This window comes from Pelophylax lessonae (genome assembly GCF_965119305.1).
Source record: "Pelophylax lessonae genome assembly, chromosome: 4".
Lineage (NCBI taxonomy): Eukaryota > Metazoa > Chordata > Amphibia > Anura > Ranidae > Pelophylax > Pelophylax lessonae.
In genome coordinates, this window is record NC_138771.1 from 444,908,489 (window position 1) to 444,935,641 (window position 27,153).

Sequence of the window (27,153 nt, forward strand, 5' to 3'; positions counted from 1 at the left end):
ATAAACCAAACTGTTGTTTGCAAGCACTTCTCGGCTATCTTCTTGTGAAAACGCACCCCCCAAGGGGTCATCCACGCCTACCACCGAGCTAATCCCTCACAGTATGTATTCACCCCCTTTGTTATGAAGCCCATAAAAAGCTCTGGTGCAACCGAATACCTTCAGAAGTCACAAAATTAGTGAAATGATGTCCACCTGTATGCAATCTAAGTGTCACATGATCTGTCATTACATATACAACACCTTTTTTGAAAGGCCCCAGAGGCTGCAACACCTAAGCAAGAGGCACCACTAACCAAACACTGCCATGAAGACCAAGGAACTCTCCAATGTTGTTGAGAAGTTGTAGTCAGGGTTAGGTTATAAAAAAAATCCAAATCTTTGATGATCCCCAGGAGCACCATCAAATCTATCATAACCAAATGGAAAGAACATGGCACAATAGCAAACCTGCCAAGAGACGACCGTTCACCAAAACTCACAGACCGGGCAACGAGGGCATTAATCAGAGAGGAAGCACAAAGACACAGAGGTAACCCTGGAGTTCCACAGCAGAGACTGGAGTATCTGTACATAGGATGACAATAAGCCGCATGCTCCATAGAGTTGGGCTTTATGGCAGAGTGGCCAGAAGAAAGCCATTACTTTCAGCAAAATACAAAATGGCACGTTTTGAGTTTGCGAAAAGGCATGTGGGAGACTCCGAAAATGTATGGAAGAAGGTGCTCTGGTTTGATGAGACTAAAATTTAACTTTTCGGCCATCAAAGAAAACGCTATGTCTGTCGCAATCCCAACACATCACCCAAAGAACACCATCCCCACAGTGAAACATGGTGGTGGCAGCATCATGCTGCGGGGATGTTTTTAAGCAGCCGGGACTGGGAAACTGGTCAGAGTTGGGGGAAAGATGGGTGGTGCTAAATACAGGGATATTCTTGAGCAAAATCTATATTACTCTGTGCATGATTTGAGGCTAGGACGGAGGTTCACCTTCCAGCAGGACAATGACCCCAAACACACTGCAAAAGCGACACTTGAGTGGTTTAAGGGGAAACATGTAAATGTGTTGGAATGGCCTAGTCAAAGCCCAGACCTCAATCCAATAGAAAATCTGTGGTCAGACTTAAAGATTGCTGTTCACAACCGCAAACCATCCAACTTGAAGGAGCTGGAGCAGTTTTGCAAGGAGGAATGGGCAAAAATCCCAGTGGTAAGATGTGGCAAGCTCATAGAGACTTATCCAAAGCGACTTGGAGCTGTGATTGCCGCAAAAGGTGGCTCTACAAAGAATTGACTTTAGGGGGATGAATAGTTATGCACATTGACTTTTTCTGTTATTTTGTCCTATTTGTTGTTTGCTTAACAAAAAAAAAAAAAAAAAAACATCTTCAAAGTTGTGGGCATGTTCTGTAAATTAAATGATACAATAATCCTCAAACAATCCATGTTAATTCCAGGTTGTGAGGCAACAAAACACGAAAAATGCCAAGGGGGGGGGAATACTTTTGCAAGGTACTGTAGCTCTGACGACAGAGTAGTGGTCCCTGCTAAGGTCAGGCGTACTCAACCTCGTTCTTCTGTTGCTGAGGTGCAACAATCGCAAGGTTCTCGTATGCAGCAGAGTGTTGGTACTAGTGCTGCTCAACCTTCTGGTGAACTGGCAAGCACCAGCGGCCTAGTACATCAAGGTCGTAGTCAAACCAGCACTGCAGTAACACTTGGTGATGTGGCGAGTCCCATAAGTGCAGTCCAAGCTGGTGCAGTGGCTAGCACAAGTAGTGTCCTGCAGCCAACAATAATTGGAAGACAGGCCCATAGAGCTTCCTGATTTGTGCTTGCAAATCCTGAAATGGGGCCCACCACTTCTGCAGCTCCCATACTTTCCCCATTTACTGGCCAACCCGGAATTAAGGTGGAAACAGCCGATTTTACTCCTCTTGGTTTTTATGAGCTGTTTTTCACGAAAGATCTGCACAGATCTATTGTGGACAAAAGCAATTTATATACCGATCAATTAATCGCCCCAAATCCAAATTAGCCCTTGCCAGAGAATTTGCAAAGAAGTGTATCACTGTTTCCGAATTTTAAAACATTTCTGGGCCTATCCCTTCTCATGGGCATTACTAAAAAGAGTGAGTTGCGGTCATATTGGTCCACTGACCCAATTCATCATATGCCCGTGTTCTCTGCTGCCATGGCCAGGACTAGATGCAAGCAAATCTTGCGGCTCATGCACTTCAGTGACAATGAACTCTGTCGTCCTCGGGGTGACCCTGGATATGACCGGCTCCACAAAATTCGGCCCCTCGTAAATCACTTCAACTAAAAGTTTTCAATCTTGTATACGCCCCAACAAGCTGTCTGCATTGATGAGTCCCTGATTGAATTTTCTGGCTGCAAATTCCAGCAAACGTGCCAAATATGGGGTCAAGATGTATAAGCTCTGTGACAGGGCAACAGGCTATACATGTAGTTTCCGGATTTACGAGGGAAAAGATAGCAATGTGAAGCCCCCCAAGTGCCCAGACTACATAGGGAGCAGCAGAAAGATTGTTTGGGACTTGGTGTCACCCTTATTCCGAAAGGGATACATTTATACATGGACAATTATTACACAAGCATGCGCCACTTTTTAGTCACCTTTTTGATTGTGGAATTGGAGAATGTGGCACCGTGCGACCCAATCACTGGGGCTTCCCCCAACAGCTTGTAGATTCCCAACTTATGTGGGGGGAGAGAGCCTGTTTGAAGTGTAATAAATTGCTTGCAGTGAAGTGGAGGGACACACAGAATGTTTTCGTTCTGTCCTCTATACACGCAGATACGACAGTCCAAATTGCAACAGCGACTGGTGTTGTTGGGAAGCCCCTCTGTGTCCATGAATACAAGCTTAACATGGCAGGGGTGGACTTCAACAGCCAGATGATGCGCTGTACTTAATTGCCCGTAAGGTCAGACTCTGGTACAAGAAAGTGCCTGTATACTTATTCCAATTGGCTCTGCTGAACGCATTTGTGCTATACAAAGCGTCAGCAAGAAGTGGATCCTTCCTAAAATTCCAGGAAGAGATCATCACAGCCCTTCTGTATTCAGAAGGTGCTGTGGCCCAAATCCACAATCCAGATGCAGTGAGCCGGCTACATGAGAGGCATTTTCTGGATGTCCTCCCTGGTACCCCTACTCAAAGAGCACCCCAAAGAAGATGTTGTGTCTGTAGAAAACGCGGATATAGGTGTGACACCTGCTTTTTTTGTCCCTCCTGTCCTGGCTAACCTGGTCTCTGCATCGGGGACTGTTTCCGCCGCTACCACACACTAGTACAGTATTAGTATAGGGTACAGCACGGCACAGTCTAGGGCACACTTTCACACAGTGTCTCGAAAGACGGTAGATGGTTATCACATTTTGAGAAAGCCTAGCCTGGAACGTTTAAAGTTTTTTTACAGTTACAAAAAAGTGTAAAAAAAAAGTAACATAAAAAAATAAAAAAGCAAAAAATAGTTGTCAGTTTATTGAGTTAATTTTTCTGTTCTTACTCTTTTACTGTACTTTATAATATACTGTGTTTCTAGGCCTATGGCCTGATGTGGGTCTGTCATTAGTACCGGAATTCTCTCCAGCCCATGTGAGCTGAGTCCCCAGGTGTGACAAATGAAGCAGTGACAACTCCAGCATCTTTGTTTGTGATTTTTATTATAAATGAAGGGGATGGGAGAAGGTAATGAGTGGGATACTCCTTTCGGCTTGAACTAATTACAATTGAGACTTCAATCCTGAAAATGCCTGTTGGCGCTCCCTTGACGACAGCCGACGACAGCCAACGCTCACTGACTCTGAGAACACTCTGTCTAACAGATGAAGTGTTGAATCCCCGACTATTAGTCCAGTAGATCCAAGACTGAGAATTGTAGTACTCCTGACACTGTGTCACTGTGTAAGTCTCTGAATACTTTCCCCCGCCTGGCATAGCTCGAGGTAGTATTTTGTAGAACTCCAAATATCTATCACTGTAACTGGCACACACAATACAATTCAGGGCCCAGACTGTAGGTGCCCCCTTTACTCCTTGAACTCTTCAGGGTCCACTGACTATGTACCCCCTTTACAACCAGGGTCCTCAACCTAGGTACCCCCTTTACAGCTATCTGACACTGGATCACAGAACCTCTTCCGGAGTGGTCCCCTCTGACTCTAGGCAGACCCCCAGGGGCAATCCGCAGTACTCAGGACCTGTGTAGGCTTTCCTGGGACTGGACCCCTCTCTCTCTCTCCGCAGGCTCTCGGCACACCGGATCCCCCTCAGCTCAACTCTGCACTCTCTGGATTCTCAGGCGACACCCCTAGACATCCACCTTCTTAAGACAGGAGGAGAGACAGCCGCACTCTCCTTCCTGGGACTCTACTCCCGCCAAAGACACCGTGCCACGCACTTCCCCCCCAAACTTATACCCACTCCCAGAATCCCTTGCAGCATAATCTGCCTTCTGGGGTAGTTACAAGCTGGGATGTGTCCCCTGATTGGGCTTCCCACACTGCCCTATGAGAAGCCTCTCACAGGAGCCAGTGGGGATACTTCTCCCCTCAGCAGGAACATCTGGAAGCCCTGACACCCTGACTAGATAAATCACAGCCCTGCTGTTAGGCAGACAAGGCCCACTATAGTTTTACCTAGCACCTATTTGTAGGGTGCTACACCTGCTATACTGTAATATTTTATTGTTACAGTTTTTAATTGTGAACCATAGTTTGCTTTGTGGATACCACCATTCTACTGTACTGAATGCTATTATAATGTAATGCTTTTTTGTTGCTGTGTATTTCATTGTTAACCATAGTTTTCTTTGCAGATACTACCATTCTACGGTTTTACTGCACTGTGTACTATTATATTGTAATGTTTTATTGTTACTGTGTTTTATTGTTAACCATTGTTTGCTTTGCAGGTATGCCCATCAGATGCAGCACTTTTTTTTATTCTGATAGTAAAAGTGTTTGCTCTCAGCATATACGTAAATCAATGATTGCAGCGCTGTAAGAGGTTATTTCACCACCGCAGATAAAAAAAAAGAGCATATATGACGAAGCATAGGGGATAGGGTGGTCACAGAGGGCAGATCTCCCCTATGCATTGCCATTTATTTTTTAACACTTTTCCTGGCAGAGATTTCTTTATCCACATCAATCGATGCAAATAGAGGAATCTGCTATGTTCTTTTTTTTCGTTCAGCCCACGGGCTGAACGAAAAAAAAAAGAACATTACATATATGCCCCATCATAGAAGTGGGTGGATGCTGGGAGGTCTAACAGTGGGAATATCACACACCTTCTGGCAGAGATTTCTTCATCCACATCAATCAATGTCAATGGAGGAATCTGTTAGGATCTCTATTTTGTTCACCCCACAGGCTGCATGAAAAAAAAGAACCTTACAATATATGCCTAACAAGGAGCAGCAACGTACTGGTACTTTGCTGGACTTTGAGTAATCATACCAGGATGAAGTATGCAGATTTAGGCAACATCTTGATATCGTTTTTTTACAGCCTGTGGTTGGCTTTCCTGCAAACACAATGCTAGCAGATAATTAGCCACTAGACTGCTTTTACAAGCAGTGGGAGGGGAGGGGACCGGACCACCCCTTTCTCCTCCTGCCGCCTTACACAGTTTTCCTGGGCTCTCCTGTCCCACCTGGTAACCCGAGACTGCAGCTGGTGGTTCCGTCAGCTGACCATAGAGCTGACTGGAGACCAGAAGTGCTCCAATCATCTCTATAGCCTAAGATACCGGAATCTACGAGCATTTTATATAAACAGCGCCATTGGGAAATTGGGAAAGCATCTTATCACACCAATCTTGGTGTGGCCAGATGCTTTAAGGGCAGAGGAGAGATCTAATGTCTAATAGACACCAATTTTTTTTTTTTTTTCAAAAAGAGTACCTGCCACTACTATGCTATATGCTACTATACTACGATGCTATATACTATGCTATGCACTTGCTATCATAGGGGATATTTAAATTCCCTGTGATAACAATAAAAAAGATAAAAAAAAATTCAAGCACCCCTGTCCCCCTGTGTGTGCGCACAAAGGCGAAGGCAAGCATTGGTCTGGTGTCATATGTAAACCGCAATTGCAGCAGGCGAGGTATCGCTGCGAACGTCAGATCGAGGGGGAAGTAATTCTTAGACTAGACCTCCTCTGTAAATCTAAAGTGGTCACCGGTAAAAGCTTTTAAAGGCTTTTAAAAATGTACGTAGTTTGTTGCCGCTGCACGGGCGTGCGTAATTTTTAAGCATTTCATGTTTCGTATCTATGTACTCGGCATAAGATCATTTTTTATATTTTACCAAACATTTGGGCAATATATAGTGTATTTATTTTGGAAAACTAAGAAAGAAAAGGAAAAAGTATTTTTTATTCTTTTTTCAGGTTTTAAAACTTTGTGACAAAAAGCAAAATCTGCAAAATATTTACCATGCCTCTTAGCAAATACCTTGGGGTGTCTACTATCTGAAAAGGGGTCATTTGGGGGGGTTTTGTGCTGTCTGGCATTTTATGGCCTCCGAAACTGTGATAGGTAGTGTGGAGTGAAATCAACAATTCACGCCCTTGGAAAGCCTGAAGGCGGTGATTGGTTTTCGGGGGTTCTGCACGTGGCTAGACTGCTAAAAAGTCTCACACATGTGGTATCTCTGGACTCAGGAGAAGCAACAGAATGTATTTTGGGGTGTCATTTTACATATACCCATGGCAAGTTTGAACAATATATCATTTAAGTGACAACTTTGTGTAAAAAAAAAAAAAATTAACTTTCCTAAAACGTGGCAAAATATAAATATTCCATGGACTCAACATGCCTCTCAGCATAACCTTTGGGTGTCTACTTTCACAAAAAAGGGGTCATTTGAGGGGGGGGGGGTTTGTGCTATTTTGGCTTTTCATGGCCTTCGAAACTGTGATAGGTAGTCAGGAGAGAAATCAACAATTTACGCCCTTAGAAAGCCTGAAGGCAGTGATTGGTTTTCGGGGTCCTGTATGTGGCTAGACTGCCAAAAAGTCTCACACATGGGGTATCCCCATACTTTAGGAGAAGCAGTAGAATGTATTTTTCCACATTTACCCATGGCATGTGTGAGCAATATATAATTTCAATGACAACTTTGTGTAAAAAAAAAAAAAAAATATTATTTTTTTGTCATTTTTCAAACACCTGTGACAAAAAAGTGCAATATTCAATGGGCTCAACATGCCTCTCAGGAAATTCCTTGGGGTGTATACTTTCCAAAAAGGGGTAGTTTGGGGGGGATTCTTACCTGCCATTTTAGCATTTCAAGGAAGCAATCAGAAGGTAAAAGCTGAATAAATTCAAGTATATACACCATAGTTTGTAGACGCTATAACATTTGCGCAAACCAATAATCGCTTATTGAGATTTTTTTTATTAAAGACGTGTAGCTAAATACATTTTGGCCTAAATGTATGACAAAAATTGAGTTTATTGGATATGTTTTATAAGAAAAAGTAGCAAATGTAAATTTATCTCAAAATGTTCGGTGTTTTTTCGTTTATATCACAAAAAATAAAAAATGCAGGAGTGATCAAATACCACAAAAAGAAAATTATTTGTGGGGAAAAAAGGAGATAAATTTCGTTTGGGTACAACAGTGCAATTACCAGTTAAAGTCACGCAGTGCCAAATTGCAAAAAATGGCCTGGTCATTAAGGGGATAAAACCTTCCGGTCAAGAAGTGGTTAAGCACAATAATGAACCATGTTGGTAAATGCAAATATATAAATATATGAGCTGGCACAGGGAGCTTACAGCGCTAGCTCAAATAAAGTGTAAAGTGCTGTGATATAAATACAATATTCAATATTTTATAAAGTGCACACTGTATGATCAAATATACAAAAAAGTGCTATGTGCTAAAAAAATCTCTAAGCAATAACAAATAAATATATAGATAAATATATTAGTGCACAATAAACAAAATAGGTGGTTAGAAATAGTATATTTCTATATACTAAATATATATTTGATCATACAGTGTGCACTTTATAAAATATTGAATATTGTATTTATATCACAGCACTTTACACTTTATTTGAGCTAGCGCTGCATAAATTTGTTTTTCATCATTTTTCCTAAGACTTTCTTAGTGTCTGCAGCAGCTGCCCATTATTGCATTTATTCTTAAATTTTCACGTTGTGTAGCGCGGGTTTTAATTTTTGTTTTTTCACAGGGAGCTTACACTTTAAATGTTCCTCACCATAACTGACAATCTCAAAGTGAATAACCCTAATATAGTTTGGAAATGGGAATCATTTATTATTGTTACTTTTTTGAAAGGAACATATTGAAGCTAAGTGACTTTCCACCATTATTTATTATAGTCTTATGCAATAATACTGCACAGAGTGCCTGTAGTCAGTCACATTTGAAGGAAATCAAATTAATAAAATTTGCTTATTTAAGTTTTCATCTCTGCAGCCAATATTCACTTGAAGCACAATGTTCTCATTTCAAACATTTCTGTGTTTGACTGTTATTGCTTTCTAATGTCTGCTGGAATACTCGGTAGTGTGTTATCCCTGGAAGACCTTTCTGTATAGCAGGTATGAAAATATTTTCTATTCCTAAAATATAAAATACCCAGAGAAGAGAGCTGCATTAGGCTAAGTGCTGCAATATGAGAATGGGGGACAAGCCAGTTGTCTAGAAACATATAAATAATGCAGGCTAAGGCAGTCTGTAAAGTTCATGAAAAAATTTGTAAGAAAATGCGATTTTTGACTTACTGTAAAATCAATTTCTCTGATGTTCATTGACAGACACAGCTCCTGATCTTCTTAATCATTGGCTTATACTGCCCCCTACAAGAGTAAAACACTAGGCAGAAAAAAGACTGACTACGCCTATGGGCAGTCCCAATACGTATACACCCCCCTCTCTGCTATAGGTAGTCAGTTTTGTCAGAAGAATTACAACTCCACTGAGGGGTGGGTGCTGTGTCCGTCAATTAGCATCAGAGAAATTAATTTTACGGAAAGTCAAAAATCCCATTTTCTCTTTCGTTCATTGATGGACACCGCTCATTATCTTCTTGGGACATCCCAAAGCAATGTCAAACATGAGGGGTGGGAACAGCAATAAAAAATTTCCAAGGCTAAACCGTAGCCAACCAGGTAAGAGGAGCTCAACCAAAAAACAACTGGAGCCCACCTGAAAACTTTACACAGCCAAAGAGGGAGCAGGCCCTCTAAACAGCAGCCTGCAAAACCGTGCAGCCAAAAGGGGCATCCGCAGATGCCAACACATCAACTTTATAGAATTTTGTGAAAGTGTGCACCGACGACCAGGTGGCCGCCTTGCAAACCTGTGTCATTGGCACTTGATGACGGAAGGCCGAAGAAGCACTGAGCACCCAAATAAAGTGCACCTTGACAGGTAAAGGAGCAACCTGACCCTTGATGAAATAGGCATGAGTTACTTTCTGTATGATCTATCTGGAAATGGTCACAGAAGAAGCAGACTGTCCTTCCCGAGGCCCATCCATGAGCACATATAGCGAGTCTGAGTTCCTAAAAGACTCCGTAGCTGCCAGGTACACCCCCGGATTGCCCGAACCACATCCAGGGCATGCAACGCCACTTCTCTAGGATATTTTGGCCTGGGACACAGGGAAGGCAACACAATCTCTTATTTAAAATGTAAATCGGAGATAACCTATGAAAGGAACAACACACAGGGGTGAAGAACCACCTTATCTCTGTGGACCACCAAGTAAGGTGAACAACAAGATAATCAAACTTCAAAAGTGCTGCGCCAGAAACATAGTGTAACATATATTCAAAATCAATCTGTATATAAAATAAGAAGTGCAATTTAAGTGTCCATAAATCATAAGTGCATTCCAGTGTCCAAAGCTTGTAGTCACCCAATAACCGTGGTTAATACAAAATAATGTGCTCCACTCTGCCACCACCAGAGATATAAGCTTCTCACCTTACGCTTTGACCCAGAAATCTGAGCCAGACCAAGCTTTACCCCTCAGGGGTCACAGAAAAGTATCACGGATAGTGTGGAGGATTCTCTATCGGACACAGGGACAAGGTAACCGCAATGGTGTCACTCTCACACAGGGCACATACAGATCACAGCATATGAAGAAAAGAAAAAAAAGATCTAATGCTCTCCGTGCGGGTAAATCAATATAGCCGTTTATTACATAGAGGTGCTTACAAACAGCTTCTTGGAATAATGCTCATAACAAATACAATCCGCGCAGCTAAGAGGATGCAGCGAGCAGCAGGACAGGCTCCACCGCACTTTTGAAGTTTGATTAGTTTGTATTGTGTAAGTGAATAACACTGTTTTGTGTTAGCTGCCAGATCTTCCTATTTGCACATTGGTTGATTACATCACTTTTGGATATTAATTTACACTTGTTTTTTGGATTATAACTGCGCTGATCGTTTTTATTATTTTCTTATATTTTTCACGAACAGCAAGATAATGCTGCCAATTCCGACACCCTGCACGCAGAGGTGATTGCAACCAAAAAGGCCACCTTCTGGGACAGCGTAAGCAGAGAAATCTCCCAAAGATTTTCAAAGGGAGGCTTCTGAAGAATGGAGAGCACCAAGCTGATACCCCAAGGTGGTAACGGAGACAGCACTGGAGGAGCTAGGTGTCAAACCCCCTAATAAAAAGGTATGCACTAGGTAGTGCGTGGTCATTGAAAGAAGACCGCCAAGGCTGACACCTGGCCCTTGATGGTACTCAAAGCCAATTTTTGCTCAACCCTCCATTGAAGAAAGTTCAAGACCCGAGCCACTGAGAAGGAGCGAGGATGAACCCTAAGAGACTCACACAACAAACGTACATTTTGCACATACAATGGTCTTCCTAGAGGTAGACTTCCTGGCTTTCAACAGCATTGGAATCACTGATAAACCTCTATCCTTCAGAACCTGGCTTTCAACAGCCAGGCCTTCAAAGCCAGCAACTGTAAAGCAGGATAGAATATTGGCCCTTGGGAAAGAGATCCTCCCTGAGAGGCAGTCTCCAAGGAATGTTGGCGACCAGCCGCACCAGGTCAGTGTACCAAGACTTGCAAGGCCAGTCCAGAGCCACTAAAATTACCTGAATTCCTTCTGTCTCGATCCTGGGCAAGAGTCTCGGCAGAAGCTTGAGAGGAGAGAAGGCGTAAATCAGACGATACTGGCCCCACAGGGCCACCAGCGCGTGAACGTGCCACAAACCTCTGCACCTTTCTGTTAGATGAGACGCCAACAGATTCACCTCAGGGGCGCCTCACCAGGAACACAACTGATGAAACACACTCGGATGACGGGATCACTCCCCTTGGTCCAACGCCTGCCGACTGAGATATATTCCACTCCTGGAATGTGTACAATGGAGAGGGCCAGAACAAAGCATTCTCCCCACCGTAGAATGACGGGTTACTTCTATAGCTGCCAAAACACTTCTTGTGCCCCCCTGGTGATTGACATAAGCCACGACCGTGACTTTGTCCGATTGAATTTGCACGTGACACCCCTGAAGACAATCTGTCCAGTGATCTAGGCACAGCCTAATCGCTCGTAGTTTGGACTCTTCCAGTGTCCAGACACCCTAAACGAAGCTCCGGCCCAGGATACCTCCCCACCTGGACAGATTGGCATCTATGGTGACCACTGTCCAATACATTAGGAGAAAGGATTTGCCCTGACGAAGAGCCAGAGAGTGAAGCCACCAGACTAGGGACCCTTTTGTGTGCCCGCTCAGGCGGATTGTCCAGAGACTTTGGACACTTGTCCCATTTGGCCAAGGTTTCCCTTTGCAGGGACCTTGTAGGGAACTGCGCAAATGGGACCGCCTCAAGGGTAGAAACCATCAGGCCCAGCACCTGAATGCAAGTCCGGAGGGATGACCACTTGCTGGACAGCAGAAGATGAATTTCAGCAAGCTGTTTCTGGAGTTTGTCCAGAGTAAGGAACACTCTGGCTAGAGCCGAGTCCAGAGTCAGACCCAGATAGTTCAACTTTGTGAAAGGAACCAGAGCCGACTTCTGATAATTTAGAAGCCAGCCGAACTCCCTCAGAAATCGTATAGTGGTGTCCATGTTGTCCACCAGAGCAGCAGATGACTCCGCACACAAAAGAAGATCATCCAGGTAGCCCAATACAGCGATCCCCCGCTGACCTAACAATGCTAGCACCGGGGCCAACAATTTTGTGAAGACCCAAGGAGCAAAGGGGAGACCAAAGGGTAATGCCAAAAACTCATAAAGCTCCTATCCCACTGCAAAGCGGAGGAAGCGCTGGTAACCGACACATATTGGAATGTGTAGGTAAGCGTCCTTGATGTCAATAGAGGCAAGGAAATCCCCCTGATGCAGGGATGCTACCACCGTGTGAATGGACTCCATTCTGTACTCCTGTACCCGCACAAAGCAATTCAGGGCCTTGAGGTCCAGGATTGGACGCACCTTGCCCTCTTTCTTGGGGACTGTAAACAGGTTTGAATAAAACCTCTGAAAACATTCCGAAGGTCAGAACCAGGATAATCACCCCTTGAAGTACCAGGTTTTGCACCGCCCCAAGGAGAGCCTGTAAGCAGTCTGGGGACAGACGCACGTTGGAAGGAAAGAACCTTTTACACCTTTGCCGCTCTAGACGGCTTGTGAGTGCCAAAATAACCGGTGCCTCCACCGTAGCTTCAGATGCGTCCTCCATTTTAAAGCCTCACGCAGAGACACAATCAGGGCATCCACCAGCGTCTTTTCGTCCGCGGCTACAGGAGCAGAGGAATCATGCTCACTATCTGAGAATTATGAGCCATGTCTGCGGAGGCCGAATCAGATTCAGGATCTGAGGAGACAGATGAGGCAGGAGAAGGTGGGGGGGGGGGCGTTTTTTGCTAGCCTGCCTCCCAAAAGCCACCTCCACCTGGGACACAATGAACTCCAGGACCGCCGTCAGAGCATCAATGGATGTGATTCATAGTTTACTGATACTCCATTTTTATTTTCATATTATATTTTTTCTGGCGATCATCTATTCACTGGAAATTAGCGCCGATTTGCTCCATACTTCATCAACTGAAAAGTCGGGTGATACAAAGCTGCTTACCTGCAGCTTGCCTGTAAGGGGGTATTACCTTACATTCATTCATCATATTGGATATTCATTTGTCAGTCACTTTATTCCCAGGATTTATATGGGACTTATTCAGATATTTTTTATTTTTTCACTTCTTAAGGACTTATTTCTCTCTTTTTTCTGTCACAGCAATTAGATCACATATGATTTGAATTTTTTAAAATCATTTTTCACAGAACTTTCACCTTTGTACACTTAGCCAATTTGTATGTTGGTATATTTACAATATTATTGGGTTACTGTTGTTCACTCACATATTTATTGATTCTCTGTGATCATATATATGTATAGGATAGCGCACTTTATTTTTATTTATTTTTTCACCATCCCCAAACTGTTCCCACAAAGATGGGAACATGAAATTGTCCAAAAGGTCTTGGTTTTGGTCCATCCCAAGGCCTGCAATCAGCCAGTGATTTTAATTATCATACTGTATTTTTTTTTTTTTATTGCTGGCTACATTACATACCTTGCAATTAAGACATATTACAATTTAATTGTAAAAAGTTTGTAACAGGTCACTTATTTTATCAGACTGTATGGACCAGAACCATAAATATGATGCTACGTTAAGGTAACAAATACAGCTGGTGATGCACCATCTGTTCATTACACCCATAGAGAAGCACTTTTAACATCAAACTCAATCGTAGGCTCATTACTTACAGCATCTTTTTCTGGATTGCACACTTTCACCCACAGGATGTGGTCGAGGAGCCAGTCAATTGGCTTGTCTTTGTAAAACATGAGGATAAACTCGACAATCAGGCTAAGGTCCAGAGACTTGAAGAGCTTTCCTGATAATAAGAGAAAATTGTGTTTACTTAGATTTCTTTTCTTCAGTTACAAAGAAATTATAAATATGTTTTCAATATATCCACTCCAGATGATAGTGTTTGGTGAATAGCGTTTTCACTGCAAAATTGAAGGCACTTGAGCAATAATGGCAGCAATCAAACATAGAAGATCATAAAGAGATCAATAGAGGTATAAGCAGACAGTGTGAAGGTAGTTACAGAAATACAGAGTTGGCAAACAAGGCTATAATACATATTCAATTTGATCAAAAAAACAATATATTCTTTGTTATGTTTGTTATTAATTTCTACAGTTTATTATCCCACTAGACAGCTGATTCTTTTACATCCCCCACAACTGAGCCACAGTTAACCTGGTTCTCCTCTACACAGCAGGAACTACAGGTCTTCAATCCTTAACCACAAGAGCTGCTACACCTGACCTGTATATAAACTATAGACCGGAGCTGGTTAGCTATAGGTTCCTTAGGTCAAATTGTCTTATATTCCATTCCATATAATATAAGTAGAGTTGTATAAAGTACTCAAAACCCATACTTGAGTAAAAGTACAAGTGCTCGATCAAAAAGTGACTTGAGTAGAAGTGAAAGTGCTCGATCAAAAAGTGACTTGAGTAGAAGTACTAAAGTATTCAACATTTTTTGTACTTAAGTATTGCAAGTAGTTTTTTTAAAAAATTTGCTACTCAAGTACTGAAAGTAAAAGTACCAGTAGTTTTGAAAAAAAAAATTGCTACTCAAGTACTGAAAGTAAAAGTACAAGTACTGTGTTATGTAGTTATTCAAGAAAGAAGTCAAAAGTTTGAACATCATATTGTTTTTTATTATTTCAAATGCAGCTTTTATTTATACATACAGTAGCTTTTATTTTCGTATGCGCTGATAATACACATGTTTTAAGCTTCATGAAACCTGCCATCTACTGTTCTGAAGGTGGTAATTTTTAAAATTGTAACGAATAACTATGCAGCACAAAAAAAAAAATATCGGAGTAGAAGTATTGAAATCATTGAAAAAATGCAGTGAAGTAAAAGTGGAAGTAGGAAAAAAAAATTCTACTCTAGGAAAGTACAGATACCACCTTTCGGTACTTAAGTACAGTAGTGAAGTAGTTCTACTTAGTTATTATACATCTCTGAATATAAGGGGGGGGGGGCTTATAGAAATAAATGTCCAGTTCGTGATGGCGTTTTCCAAATAAATTTTTTTTTTTTTTTTTTTTTTTATATGGCTTTATTTAACATGATCAAGTAAAACACAATAAAATAGAATAGCTAAGGGCAGTAGATGAGGAAGGTAATAAGGTCTTATTAAGATTAACCAGCTCGGCTCCAGAGCAATATTATTTTATTTGTAGCATGGAAGTAAAAATCCTAATTTTTTGCAATAAAATTACCTAAACCCCAAGGACATTAAATATTTTTCTGAAAGAAGGGTCCCTGTAGAATAAAAAAGTGATGGTTGCAAATTTTTGTTTCACACTAGATTTGTACAACTGTTTATTAAACACAAATTTTCTGAAAAAATGTGTAATAAAATGAATTTTAGTGCAAAACCACACCATATAATACCCATTGTCATTAAATACCCATTGTCATTAAAATATAAAAGGTGAGGTTTCATCGAGTAAATAGATACGAACATTCCATGTTTTAAAATTGTGTGCGCCCGCAATATAGCCAAAAAATATGGTGCCCAAAAATCACCATAGGTGACGCTTTAAAAGCCTTTACAGCTCATCAATTTAGAGCCAACTAGAAGCTCTTGTGCTAGAATGATTGTTCTCACTCTGATGTTTGCGGCGATATGTCACATGTGTGGTGCGATCGCAGTTTACATATGAGTGCAAATCCTGGGTTTACGTTTGCATAGGTGTGCAGGGCAACAGGGGTTTTGGCAATATTATTATTTTTTCTTATGTATTTATTCATTTAAACTGTTTTATTTTCTTTTTACTTGATTTCTATCACAAGGGGTTAATAAACCTCTATGCAATAGCATTGGGCAGGTGACAGGTGCTCTTTAACTGCTTGCCGACCGCCGCAAGTAGATTTACTGCGGCGGTCAGCCCCTGCCAGGCAGAGTGACGTTAATTAACGTCACTAGCCTAGGAGGGTCTGGGGAGCGAGCGCGCGCCCGCGGATGCGCGCTCCCGCTCCCGCGCGGTCACGCACCCCCCCGCGCGTGTGACCAGCGGACCCGATGTCCGCCGGCCACTCGGCGATCGTCGGGGGAAGAGGGAGAATGTCAGGCAGCTTGTGTAAACAAGCTGCCTGTCATTCTCATCGCTGTAAAGACACTGATTACTCGGATCTAGTATGTAGATCCGTTGATCAGTGTCCTTACAGCTAGAGCCACAGCCAATCACAGTAAGAATCACGCCCCTAGGGACACACACAGCCCCTCCCTCCCAAATAAAGTTAACCCCTTCACTGCCAGTGTATTTTTACAGTAACAGTGCATATGTATAGCACTGATTACTGTAGAAATGTCACTGGTAACCCCAAAAGTGTCAAAAATGTCAGTCAAGGGTCCGATCTGTCCGCCGCAATGTCGCAGTACCGCAAAAAAAATCGCAGATCGCCGCCATTACGCGTTAAAAAAAAAAACAACAAAAATGACAAAAATCTTTCCCTTTGTTAGTAAACGCGATAACTTTTGCGCAAACCAATCAAAATACGCTTTTTGCGATTTTTTTTACCAAACATAGGTAGCATAAAACAAATTGGCCAAAAATGTTAAAAAATTTTGATTTTTACATTTTTTTTTTGGGGAATTTCATATAAAAAAATGTGAAAAATATTGCTATTTTTGCAAAATTGTCGCTCTTTTTTTGTTTATAGCGCGTGATCAAAAAATCGCACAGGTGATCAAATACCACCAAAAGAAACCTCTGTTTGTGGGAAAAAAAGGACGTCAAATTCGTTTAGGTACAGCGTCGCACGACCGCGCAATTGTCCGTTAAATTCACGCAGTGCCGAATCGCAAAATACCCCCTGGTCTTTTAGCAGGAAAATCCTCCGGGGCTTAAGTGGTTAAGGAGACATTCAATGTCTAATAGACCTCAATGTCTTCCATCTACACCATCTAACCAAGCACAGATCAGCTTTGTTAGACGTGCCTCCCAGCTGTACTGGCCAGGAAAGGGTGCATCTTCATTGTTTGCATGTGAGATCGAGGCATGGATTTGCTTCGGTCTCAATGCAATCTCTCTCCCCTAGCTGGCGGCTGTTTTCCAAGGGACCAGTAATAGCGGGAGAACCCGGGAACCCATGGAGGGAGGGGGAGGTACCAGGCTGCCGGCTCTGTGAAAGTAATCGGCAGCTATGGAGCTGCCGCATCACTTTCACTTATAACCCGGTTGCTGGCTAAACAAAACCCACACAAGCAGATGGCTGCTGCTGCAGTCATTAGCTTGTGATTAAGGGTTCACTCTTTAGACATACACAGTATGTCCAAAGAGATGAGTTGGTTAAAATTGTTCTAAAGGCAGGTTTTTTTTAATCTTACTCCATTGTATGCAGTAAGATAAAAAAAAACCTTCAGTGTGCAGCAGCAGCCCCCCTCAGCATCCCTAATACTTACTTGAGCCCTCTCTCGATTCAGCAATGTTGCACAAGAGTCTTGGCTGTCCGGGACTCTTCCTTCTCATTGGCTGAGACAGCAGCGGGGCCAAATTGGCTCCTGCTGCTGTGAGCCAACTAGGAGAGGGGGGGGTAGAGCCGCACCTCCGTGTCTGAATGGACACACAGAGCAGCAGCTTGAGTACCCACAGAGAAAGCTGCTTGCTATGGGGGCCTTGGCAGGAGGAAGAAGCCAGCAGCACTGGCAGGGGACCCGAGAAGAGGAGGATCTGGGCTGCTCTATGCAAAATCACTACACAGAGCAGGTGAGTTTAACATTTTTGTTTTTTCTAAACCAAAACAAAATTAGACTTTAGTATAACTTTAAAGCAATAGTAAATCGGCAACTGTTTTTTTAAAACCTGCAAGGCAACGTTATATTGTGCTAGTATGCATCGCATAACAACACATTATGTGAAACTTACCCTAAAACGAAGCATTGACATCATGCGCACAGGAGCTGCTGTTTACCTGCACAGGACTCTGTAGGAATGGCTTCGCAAGTAAATACGGTGCATCCGAAAGCATTCACAGCGGTTCACCTTTTCCACATTTTGTTTTGTTACGACCTTATTCCAAAATGGATCAAATTCACTATTATTCTCAAAATTCTACAAACAATTCCCCCTTAATGACAATGTGAAAGAAATGTGTTTGAAATGTTTTAAAAAAATGTATTAAAAAGAAAAAAAATCACATGTAAAAAAGTATTCAAAGCCTTTTCCATTACACTCAAAATTGAGTTAAAGTGCATCCTATTTCCACTGATCATCCTTGAGATGTTTCCACAACATTTTGGAGCCCACCTGTGGTTAATTCAGTTGATTGGACAAGATTTGGAAAGGCACACACCTGTCTATATAAGGCCTCACAGTTAACAGTGCATGTCAGAGCACAAACCAAGCCATGAAGTCCAAGGAATTGTCTGTAGACCTCACAGACTGGATTGTTTTGAGGCACAGATCTGGGGAAGAGTACAGAAAAATTTCTGCAGCATTGAAGGTCTAAATGAGTATAGTGGCCTCCATCATCCGTAATTGGAACAAGTTTGGAACCACCAGGACTCTTCCTAGAGCGGGCCACCCAGCCAAACTAAGTGATCGAGGGAGAAGGGCCTTAGTCAGGGAGGTGACTAAACCCAATGGTCACCCAATGACAGAGCTCCAGCGTTTCTCTTTGAAGAGAGGAGAACCTTCCAGAAGGACAACAACTATCTCTGCAGCACTCCACCAATCAGGCCTATATGGCAGAGTGGCTGGAGAGAAGCCACTCCTCAGTAAAAGGTACATGACAGCCCGTCTGGAGTTTGCCAAAAGGCACCTGAAGGACTCACAGACCATGAGAAAATAGGATTTTTGTACTTGCTATAAAATCCATTTCTCTGAGTCAGAGGCGCCCCCCCCCCTGACCCCCATCCCAGGGCCCTTTCTAATGTTCTGCAGTAGGCCATCCCCCACATAGTGGTGGAACACCAGGGCCCAGTCGCAAGGGCGACCTTTGAGACCCTGGTAGTTCTGCCACTGACCTTATTACTAGGGGGCATTTTGGAGGATGTAAGGAAGCACTTTAGAAAGATATAAAGGGGGACTCTGGAGGTAATAAAACAGTACCTCCAGAGTGCCCCCTTAATGCATCCAGAGTGCTCCATTACATCTACCTGAGTGCCCCTATGGGATCAGTGGCAGTAGTTGTGGTAGGGTCTGTGGTAATAGTGGTGAGGGGGGTGGGATCAGTGCCAGCAGTGGTGGTGAGGAGGGTGGGATCTATGGCAGCGGTGGTGGTGAGGAAGGTGGGATCTGTGGCAGCGGTGGTGGTGAGGGGGGTGGCATCTGTGGCAGAGGTGGTGGTGAGGGGGGTGGGATCTGTGGCAGCGGTGGTGGTGAGGGGGTGGGATCTGTGGCAGCAGTGGTGGTGAGGGGGGTGGGATCTGTGGCAGCGGTGGTGGTGAGGGGGGTGGGATCTGTGGCAGCAGTGGTGGTGAGTGGGGTGGAATCTAAATAAAACAGTACCTCCAGAGTGCCCCCTTTATGCCTCCAGAGTTCTCCCTTACATCCACCTGAGAGCCCATTTGGGATCAGTGGCAGTACTGGTGGTAGGAGGAGGGTGGGATCCATAGCAGTGGTGGTGAGGAGGGTGGGATCTATGGCAGCGGTGGTGGTGAGGGGGGTGGGATCTGTGGCAGCGGTGGTGGTGAGGGGGGTGGGATCTGTGGCAGCGGTGGTGGTGAGGGGGGTGGAATCTAAATAAAACAGTACCTCCAGAGTGCCCCCTTTATGCCTCCAGAGTGCTCCCTTACATCCACCTGAGTGCCCATTTGGGATCAGTGGCAGTACTGGTGGTAGGAGGAGGGTGGGATCCATAGCAATGGTGGTGAAGTGGGTGGGATCCATGTGGGTGGTGGTGATGAGGGGGCTGGAATCAGTGGCAGTGGTGGTAGTGAGGGGGGTGGGATCAGTTGCAGTGGTGGTAGTGAGGGGGGGTAGGATCAGTGGCATCGGTGGTGGTGGTGAGGGGGGTGGGATCAGTGATAGCGATGGTGGTGGTGAGGGAGATCAGATCAGTGGCAGTGCTAGTGGTGAAAAATGTGGTGGTGAGGGGGGGTGGGATCAGTGGCAGTGGTGAGGGGGTAGGATCTGTGTCAGCGGTGGTGGTGAGGGGAGTGGGATTTGTGCCAACGGTGGCGGTGAGGGGGGTGGAATCTGTGGCAGTGGTGGCAGTTAGGGGGGTGGGATCTGTGGCAGCGGTGGTGGTGAGGGGGGTGGGATCTGTGGCAGCAGTGGTGGTGAGGGGGTGGAATCTGTGGCAGCAGTGGTGGTGAGGGGGTGGAATCTGTGGCAGCAGTGGTGCCATCCTTCCTCACCACTACTGCTGCCTCTTACTGATCCCACCCCGCCATCACCACAGATCTCATCTCTTTCCCCACCCCATCACAGGGGGGGAATAGGGATGAGATCTGTGGTGGGGGGGTGGTCTCAGTAAGAGGCAGCGGTGGTGGAGAATGGGATCAGTTGCACTGGTAACTTGTAGTTAATCACTTAGTCAGTCGCGTGCCTCCAGGGATACCTCTGTGTCATGGGGTCTCCTCGCAGAAGGAAGAGCTTTTCACCATTCACTCCATTGGTCGTCAGCTGCCCAGCTGATGCCTCCCTTTCAGCCATTCAGTGTCCGACTCCCTACATTGCTTCTCTCAGGAGAGGATAGGCGGGGCGGCACATTGCAGGGTTAGTCACTGCTCAGCCTCCAGTCAGCGGCCAGCAGGCAGACGCCCCCTCACCCAATGGTGGAATGAATGAGCAGTTGGGTAGGCCCCTCACACTGACAAAGCCATAACGGTCAGATGGGCTCTTCGCAGTGAAGCAGGAGAGGAATGGCTGGACGGGCCCCTCACAGCGGAGGGGGAGAACAGGACAGGAACGGCGGGCCCCCCCCCCCCCCCCACAGTGGCGGAACTCCAGGGCCCAGTCGCAAGTGAGTTCATTGACGGACACAGCTCTCCATATTCAGAACCATAGGTTCGAAAAGGCGAAAAAGACTTGGCTACGGCTATGGGCAGTCCTAGGTGGTATACATCTCCCTCTCTGCTATAGGTCTTCAGTTTAGTAACATTCAGTGTCAGAAGTATCAAAACTCTATAGAGGGGTGGGTGCTGTGTCTGTCAATTAACTCATATTTTGTCTTTCGTTCAGTGACGGACACAGCTCTCCATATTCAGAACCATAGGGACGTCCCCAAGCAGTGCCAAACATGAGGGGCTGGACAACAAAAAATCCCAAGGCTAAACACAATAGCCAACCGGACAACAGGAGCTCAACGAAAAATAACTGGAGCCCAACCTCAACAATACAGACCCTCTAAACCACAGTCTGCAAAACCTTGCGGCCAATGGAAGCATCCGCAGATGCTAACACATCCACTTTGCAGAAATTAGTGAAAGTGTGCACTGATGACCAAGGGGCCGCCTTGCAAACCTGCGCCACTGACGCCTGATGATGGAAGGCCCAAGAAGCACTAAGCGCCCAAGTAGAGCGCGCTGTTACAGGGAAAGGAGGAACCTGGGCCTTGATAGATTAGGCCTGAGTCACCGTCTGTCTGATCCATCTGGAAATAGTCGCAGAAGAAACGGACAGCCCTTTTCTTAGTCCGTCCGTGATCACAAACAGTGAGTCTAACCTCCAAAAAGACTCCGTGGCTGCCAAATACACCCAAATCGCCCGAACCACATCAAGGGCATGCAACGCAAATTCCTTAGGATGTTTGGGCCTAGGACACAGGGAAGGCAACACAATTGGAAGTCAGAGACCACCTTAGGAAGGAACGACATACGAGGGTGAAGAGCCACCTTATAGGTGGTACAACAGGATAACGCTGCCAGCACCAGCTCCAACACCCTGCTAGCAGAGGTAATAGCCACCAAAAAAGCCACCTTCTGGGACAGCATGAGCAGGGGAATTTCTCAAATAATTTCAAAGTAGAGGAGACCGCTGCGGGGTCGAACCCCTAAAAAAAAAGTACGCACCAAGGATTGCATGGCCAGGGGTCACTGAAATTAGACTGCCAAGTTTGACACCTGGACCTTGGTGGTACTCAAGGCCAATTTCTGCTCACACCTCGTTGAATAAAAGTCAAAATCAGAGCCACCGAAAAAGAAAGAAGGTGAATACTGATTGACTCACACCACAAAATGTACGCTTTCCACGTACGATGGTAAATCTTCCTAGAGGTAGACTTTCTAGCCTTGAGCAGTGTCGGAATCACAGACCCAGGCAAAGCTCTATCCTTCAGCACCTGGCTTTCAACAGCCAGGCCATCAAAACCAGCGACTGTAAAGCAGGATGAAAGATCGGCCCTTGGGACAGCAGATCCTCCCTGAGAGGCAGTTTCCAAGGGACGCCGGCAACCAATCGCACCCAGTCTGAGTACCAAGACCAGCGAGGCAGTCTGGGGCCACTAGAATGACTGGAATTCCTTTGGCCTTTATCCTGTGCAACAGCCGCAGCAGAAGCTTCAGAGGAGGGAAGGAGTAGATCTGACAATACGGGCCCCACAGGGCCACCAGATCGTCTGTGGCATTCATCAGAAGAACCCGTGGCATTTCCACAAATCTCAGGTACCTTTCTGTTGAGCCAAGACTCCAACAGATCCACCTCGGGGGTAGCCCCACCAGAGGCATATCTAATGAATCAAGTCCAGATGAAGGGACCACTGTACTTGGTCCAACGCCTGCCAGCTGAGCTAGTCGGCCTGCCAGTTTTTCACTCCCAGAATGTGTACGGGGGAGAGTGCCCGAACGAAGTGTTCTGCTCACTGGAGGATGCCAGCTACTTCCAGGGCTGCCAACACACTCTTTGTTCCGCACTGGTGATTGACATAAGCAACCGCCATGGCACTGTCCGACTGGATCCACACTTGGAGCCCCTGGAGTCAATCCGTTCAGTGATCCAGGCACAGCCTGATCTTCCGAAATTCCAAGACATTGATCGGTAGTATAGACTCCTACCAGTATCCAACAACTCTGAGGGGAGCTCAGTCCCAGGACACCTCCCCACCCAGATGGACTGGCATTTGTGGTGACCACTGTCCAATACAAGGGGAGAAAGGATTTGCCCTGCCAAAGAGCCGGAGAGTGAAGCCACCAGACCAGGGAACAGAGGGCTCCGCTTGCAGGAGGAGGTTGTCCAGGTAGCCCAGTACCGCAATCTCCTGCTGGCGTAGCAGTGTCAGAACCGGGGCCAACACTTTTGTGAAGACCCGATGCGAGACCAAAGGGTAACGCCACAAACTGATAATGCTACTCTCCCACAACAAAACGGGGGAAGCGCTGGTGTCAGGCACATATTTGAAATTTGGAATATCCCTGATGTAGGGATGCCACCACCGTGCAAATGGATTCCATTCTGAATTTCTGTATCCACACAAAGCAGTTTAGGGCCTTGGGGTCCAATTTCTGATGTACATTGCCCTTTTTCTTTGGGGCCGTTAACAAGTTTGAATAAAAACCTCAAAACCGTTCTGATAACACGACCGGGACAACCACACCCTGAGGCAACAGGTCTTGCACCGCCCCATAGAGAGATTGCAATTGGTCTAGGGACAGACATACATTGGAAGGAAAAAACCTTTGCAGAGGGCAAGAACCAAACTATTTCATAACTGGACAGTATCACTGCGTGGACCCATCTGTCATTTACCAAGGAGTTTCATGGGCACGGAAACCAGGGAAGACGTCCCCCCACCCCAGGCATGCTGTAGGAGCCTTGTCTACGGGTCTAGAAAAACCCACTCTTGGCTTGCCAGACCAGGGCCGTTTGCAACCTCCCGAAGAGGACTTGAAAGGTTTTGAACCCTTGTCAGTGGACCCTGAGGCATGAAAAAAACTTTCTGTGAGGCGAGAAAGATGGGTCACGTCTGCGACAAGGTTTTTTTTTCCCTTCCCAGACTGTGGAAGAAAGGTACTCTTCCCCACTGTGAGACTCTTAATTATGTCATCCAGGGTAGCCCCAAACAAGCGATGGCCTTGAAAGGGTAAATCAGTCAGGGCTTTTTTTAAAAGTCTGGTCCGCAGACCAACACTTCAGCCACAATACACGTCTATGCACCACTGCCGAAACAGCTAGCTTAGAAATCAGGGGAGCTGCATCGAAAGAGGCATCACAAACAAACTGCAGCCCACGGACCAACTAGTCCGCCAACTCAGCAAAGGGCAGGAGGAATTACCTCACCCTCTAGATCAGTGATGGCAAACCTTGGCACCCCAGATGTTTTGGGACTACAGTTCCCATGATGCTCATGCACTCTGCAGTGTAGTTGAGCATCATGGGAAATGTAGTTCCAAAACATCTGTGGTGCCAAGGTTCTCCATCACTGCTCTAGATCATGGCACAAAAGTTTAGCCACTCAGTCTTTGTGACACCAGGGCAATGGCCAGGACTGGCCTCAGAGCCGAACCAGCAATAGTGAACATATTGTGAGCCACAGACTCCGCCTTCCTGTCAGCCGACTCTTTAAAAGCCGGAGATTCCTCTACCGTAATCATGGTTGCCTTGTTCAACCTGAAGACGGGGGGGGGGTCCACCACTGGTGGGAAAGTCCACATCTTGAGATTTCACTCATCAAAGGGGTACCTGACAGCAAAGCGTTTAGGAACAACAAAGGGGCATTTTGGACGCTCCCAATCTTTATAGACAAACTTGTCAAAATAGGAGGGATAAGGAAACACTTTTGCCATGGGAGATTGTGAGTGCCAAAGGGGACAGCCACCTCCGCTGCAGTCTCAGATGCATCTTCCATTTTTAAAGTCTCCCGGACAGAGGTAATCAGTGCGTCAACTAGCACCTTCTCATGCCCAGCTACAGGCGTGGAGGAATCATCCTCACTATCTGATTGATCAGGGAGCATGGCTATAAACCCAGAGTCAGATTCAGTGTCTGACGAAACAGCTGAGGCAGGGGAAAGCGGGGACACATTTTGCTAGCCTGCAGCCCAAAGGCCACCTCCATCCGGGAAACAAAGGACTCCAGGACCATTGTCAGTGCATCCCCTGGATGACTGGGAACCAGAGGGATCTGTTGCCCCCGAGAGGGGGTCAGGTGGGGAAACATGCTCCTGAGACTCCATCAGGTAAAAGGGGGAACCCACAACAAAAAGTGCCTAGCACCGCTATGGGACTCACCCACCGCACCTGTAACACAACAGGGGCACTGGCAAGCAGAGCACCCCACAACCTGCAGCAGAGAGAGGGAGGGATCCCACCAGACTCACCACCCCCACCAGAGTAGCACCAGCCTGAATCAGTGATAGCTCATTATCCACATGCGGCGTCCAGGGGAAAAGAAAGCCAACATCAGGGGAAACGGAGGAGCTCCCACTGCCAAAATTGCCACCCAGAGGCTCCACTCTCATGGCTGCTGCTCCTAATGCAAAAATGGAAGAAATAGCGCCAACCATGGCAAAATGGCCGGCACACGCATCATCCACGAGGCACCCAGGAGAGATCCCTGGAGCCCTGGCAAAAGCCACAATGGAGGGGGGAAATCTGGGCACAGAACCACCATCAGCAGCAAGCGCACCCCTCCCCCCCCAGCTGTGAAGTCCATTTGCTGGTGGCGTGCCCTCCTGCCCCCCTCACCAGCACATTGCAGAACACCATTCCCTTCCATCTGCCAACACACTGCGCTACCCCAGAGGGGGTTGGGGGTCTACCAAGATGGCCCATAGGACTATCAAACAAAAGGGGGGTCTGGGGGGGAAGGAGGGAAGCCCACAGGTCCGACCATCCCAGGGAGGGGCCCGCATCCACCCCAAGCCACATCCAGGGGGAGAGGGGGGACAGCTACTCACCATACCAGGAACCAGGTGGGGACCAATCCGGAAAAGAACCTCCTCAACTTCTTTCACGTTGTCACTATGGGGTATTGTTTGTAGAACTTTGCAGAAAATAATGAATTGAATCCATTTTGGAATAAGGCTGTACCATACCAAAATGTGGAAAAAGTGAAGAGCTGTGAATACTTTCCAGATGCACTGTATCTCCTAAACCGTGCACATTTAGGAGATATTTACTGTACCTATAGGTAAGACTTTTTATATCAAAGATGTAATGATTCAATGTTTTTAGTGAATTTTAAATGTTCTTTTTTGTTCTTTATTATTTTTAATCTAAATTGGTCTAAATGAATTATGGAAATTTTATTTGATTTTGCAATTTAGGTTATTGGCGACTAAAAAATCCCAGCTCTATTTTAGAGCATTTTTTGTGTCCTTTTCTAACAAATTTTTTTCTATTTAATCCCTTATTAAAGTAGGAGTAAACTCCCTTGGTTGATTAATTACAAGTCTATCTTGAGGTATTGCCTATTTGGAGTTACGGGCTGGTAAAACTGATGCATTGAATCCTGGCTGTATATGCTTAGAGGAGGATATAAAAATACTGTATATGTTTCGCATATTTTTACTTTACCAGTATTTGGCTTTTGTTGTGCCATACTAAATGACTCTGCCAGATATATGTTTATTTAAAGATATAGATATTGGTCCCTAATGCATATGGATAGGTTTATATCTAATTTTCTCTTGGAATTTTAGCCATCACTTGTTCCAACCACCTCCTTTGTGGTAATTACCACTTTACTTCGCCCCTTCTTGATTGAATCCAGAAACTTTAATATTGAGCCTTGTCCTGTTCTCTTGAATTGGTATTCACATAATTATATCAAATTAGTAAGGTGCCCTCCATTAATCTTTGTTTTTTTTTCTATGTTCTTTGGTAATGATTGATGTATTCCTTTTATGTTATGAACTCATGTAACATACCCATTTATGGACTATGAAACTGCAATTGTATATAGGCTTACCTATGAATTTCATCTATTTAGCCAGGTGTGGTAATATATATTTCCTAAAGCCTATTAATCGACGAAACATGTCGGGATTGTTATACTATGACAACCATTTGTAACACACTGATTTTGTGATTATCAAAGATGAAATGATGAAAAGGTTTAGTAAATTTTAAATGTTCTCACATTTTTTTTATTCTTTATT

General features: G+C 45.0%; 1 protein-coding gene across 1 annotated transcript in view; it reads right to left on the minus strand.

Moving 5' to 3' along the window:
• Positions 1-27,153, minus strand: part of MGAT4B (alpha-1,3-mannosyl-glycoprotein 4-beta-N-acetylglucosaminyltransferase B) — an 832,974-nt gene that overhangs the window by 232,634 nt on the left and 573,187 nt on the right. Inside the window, exon 9 of the mRNA XM_082253133.1 lies at positions 13,840-13,970. Coding sequence (XP_082109259.1) covers positions 13,840-13,970 — 131 coding nt within the window. The remainder of the gene's footprint in view (positions 1-13,839; positions 13,971-27,153) is intronic.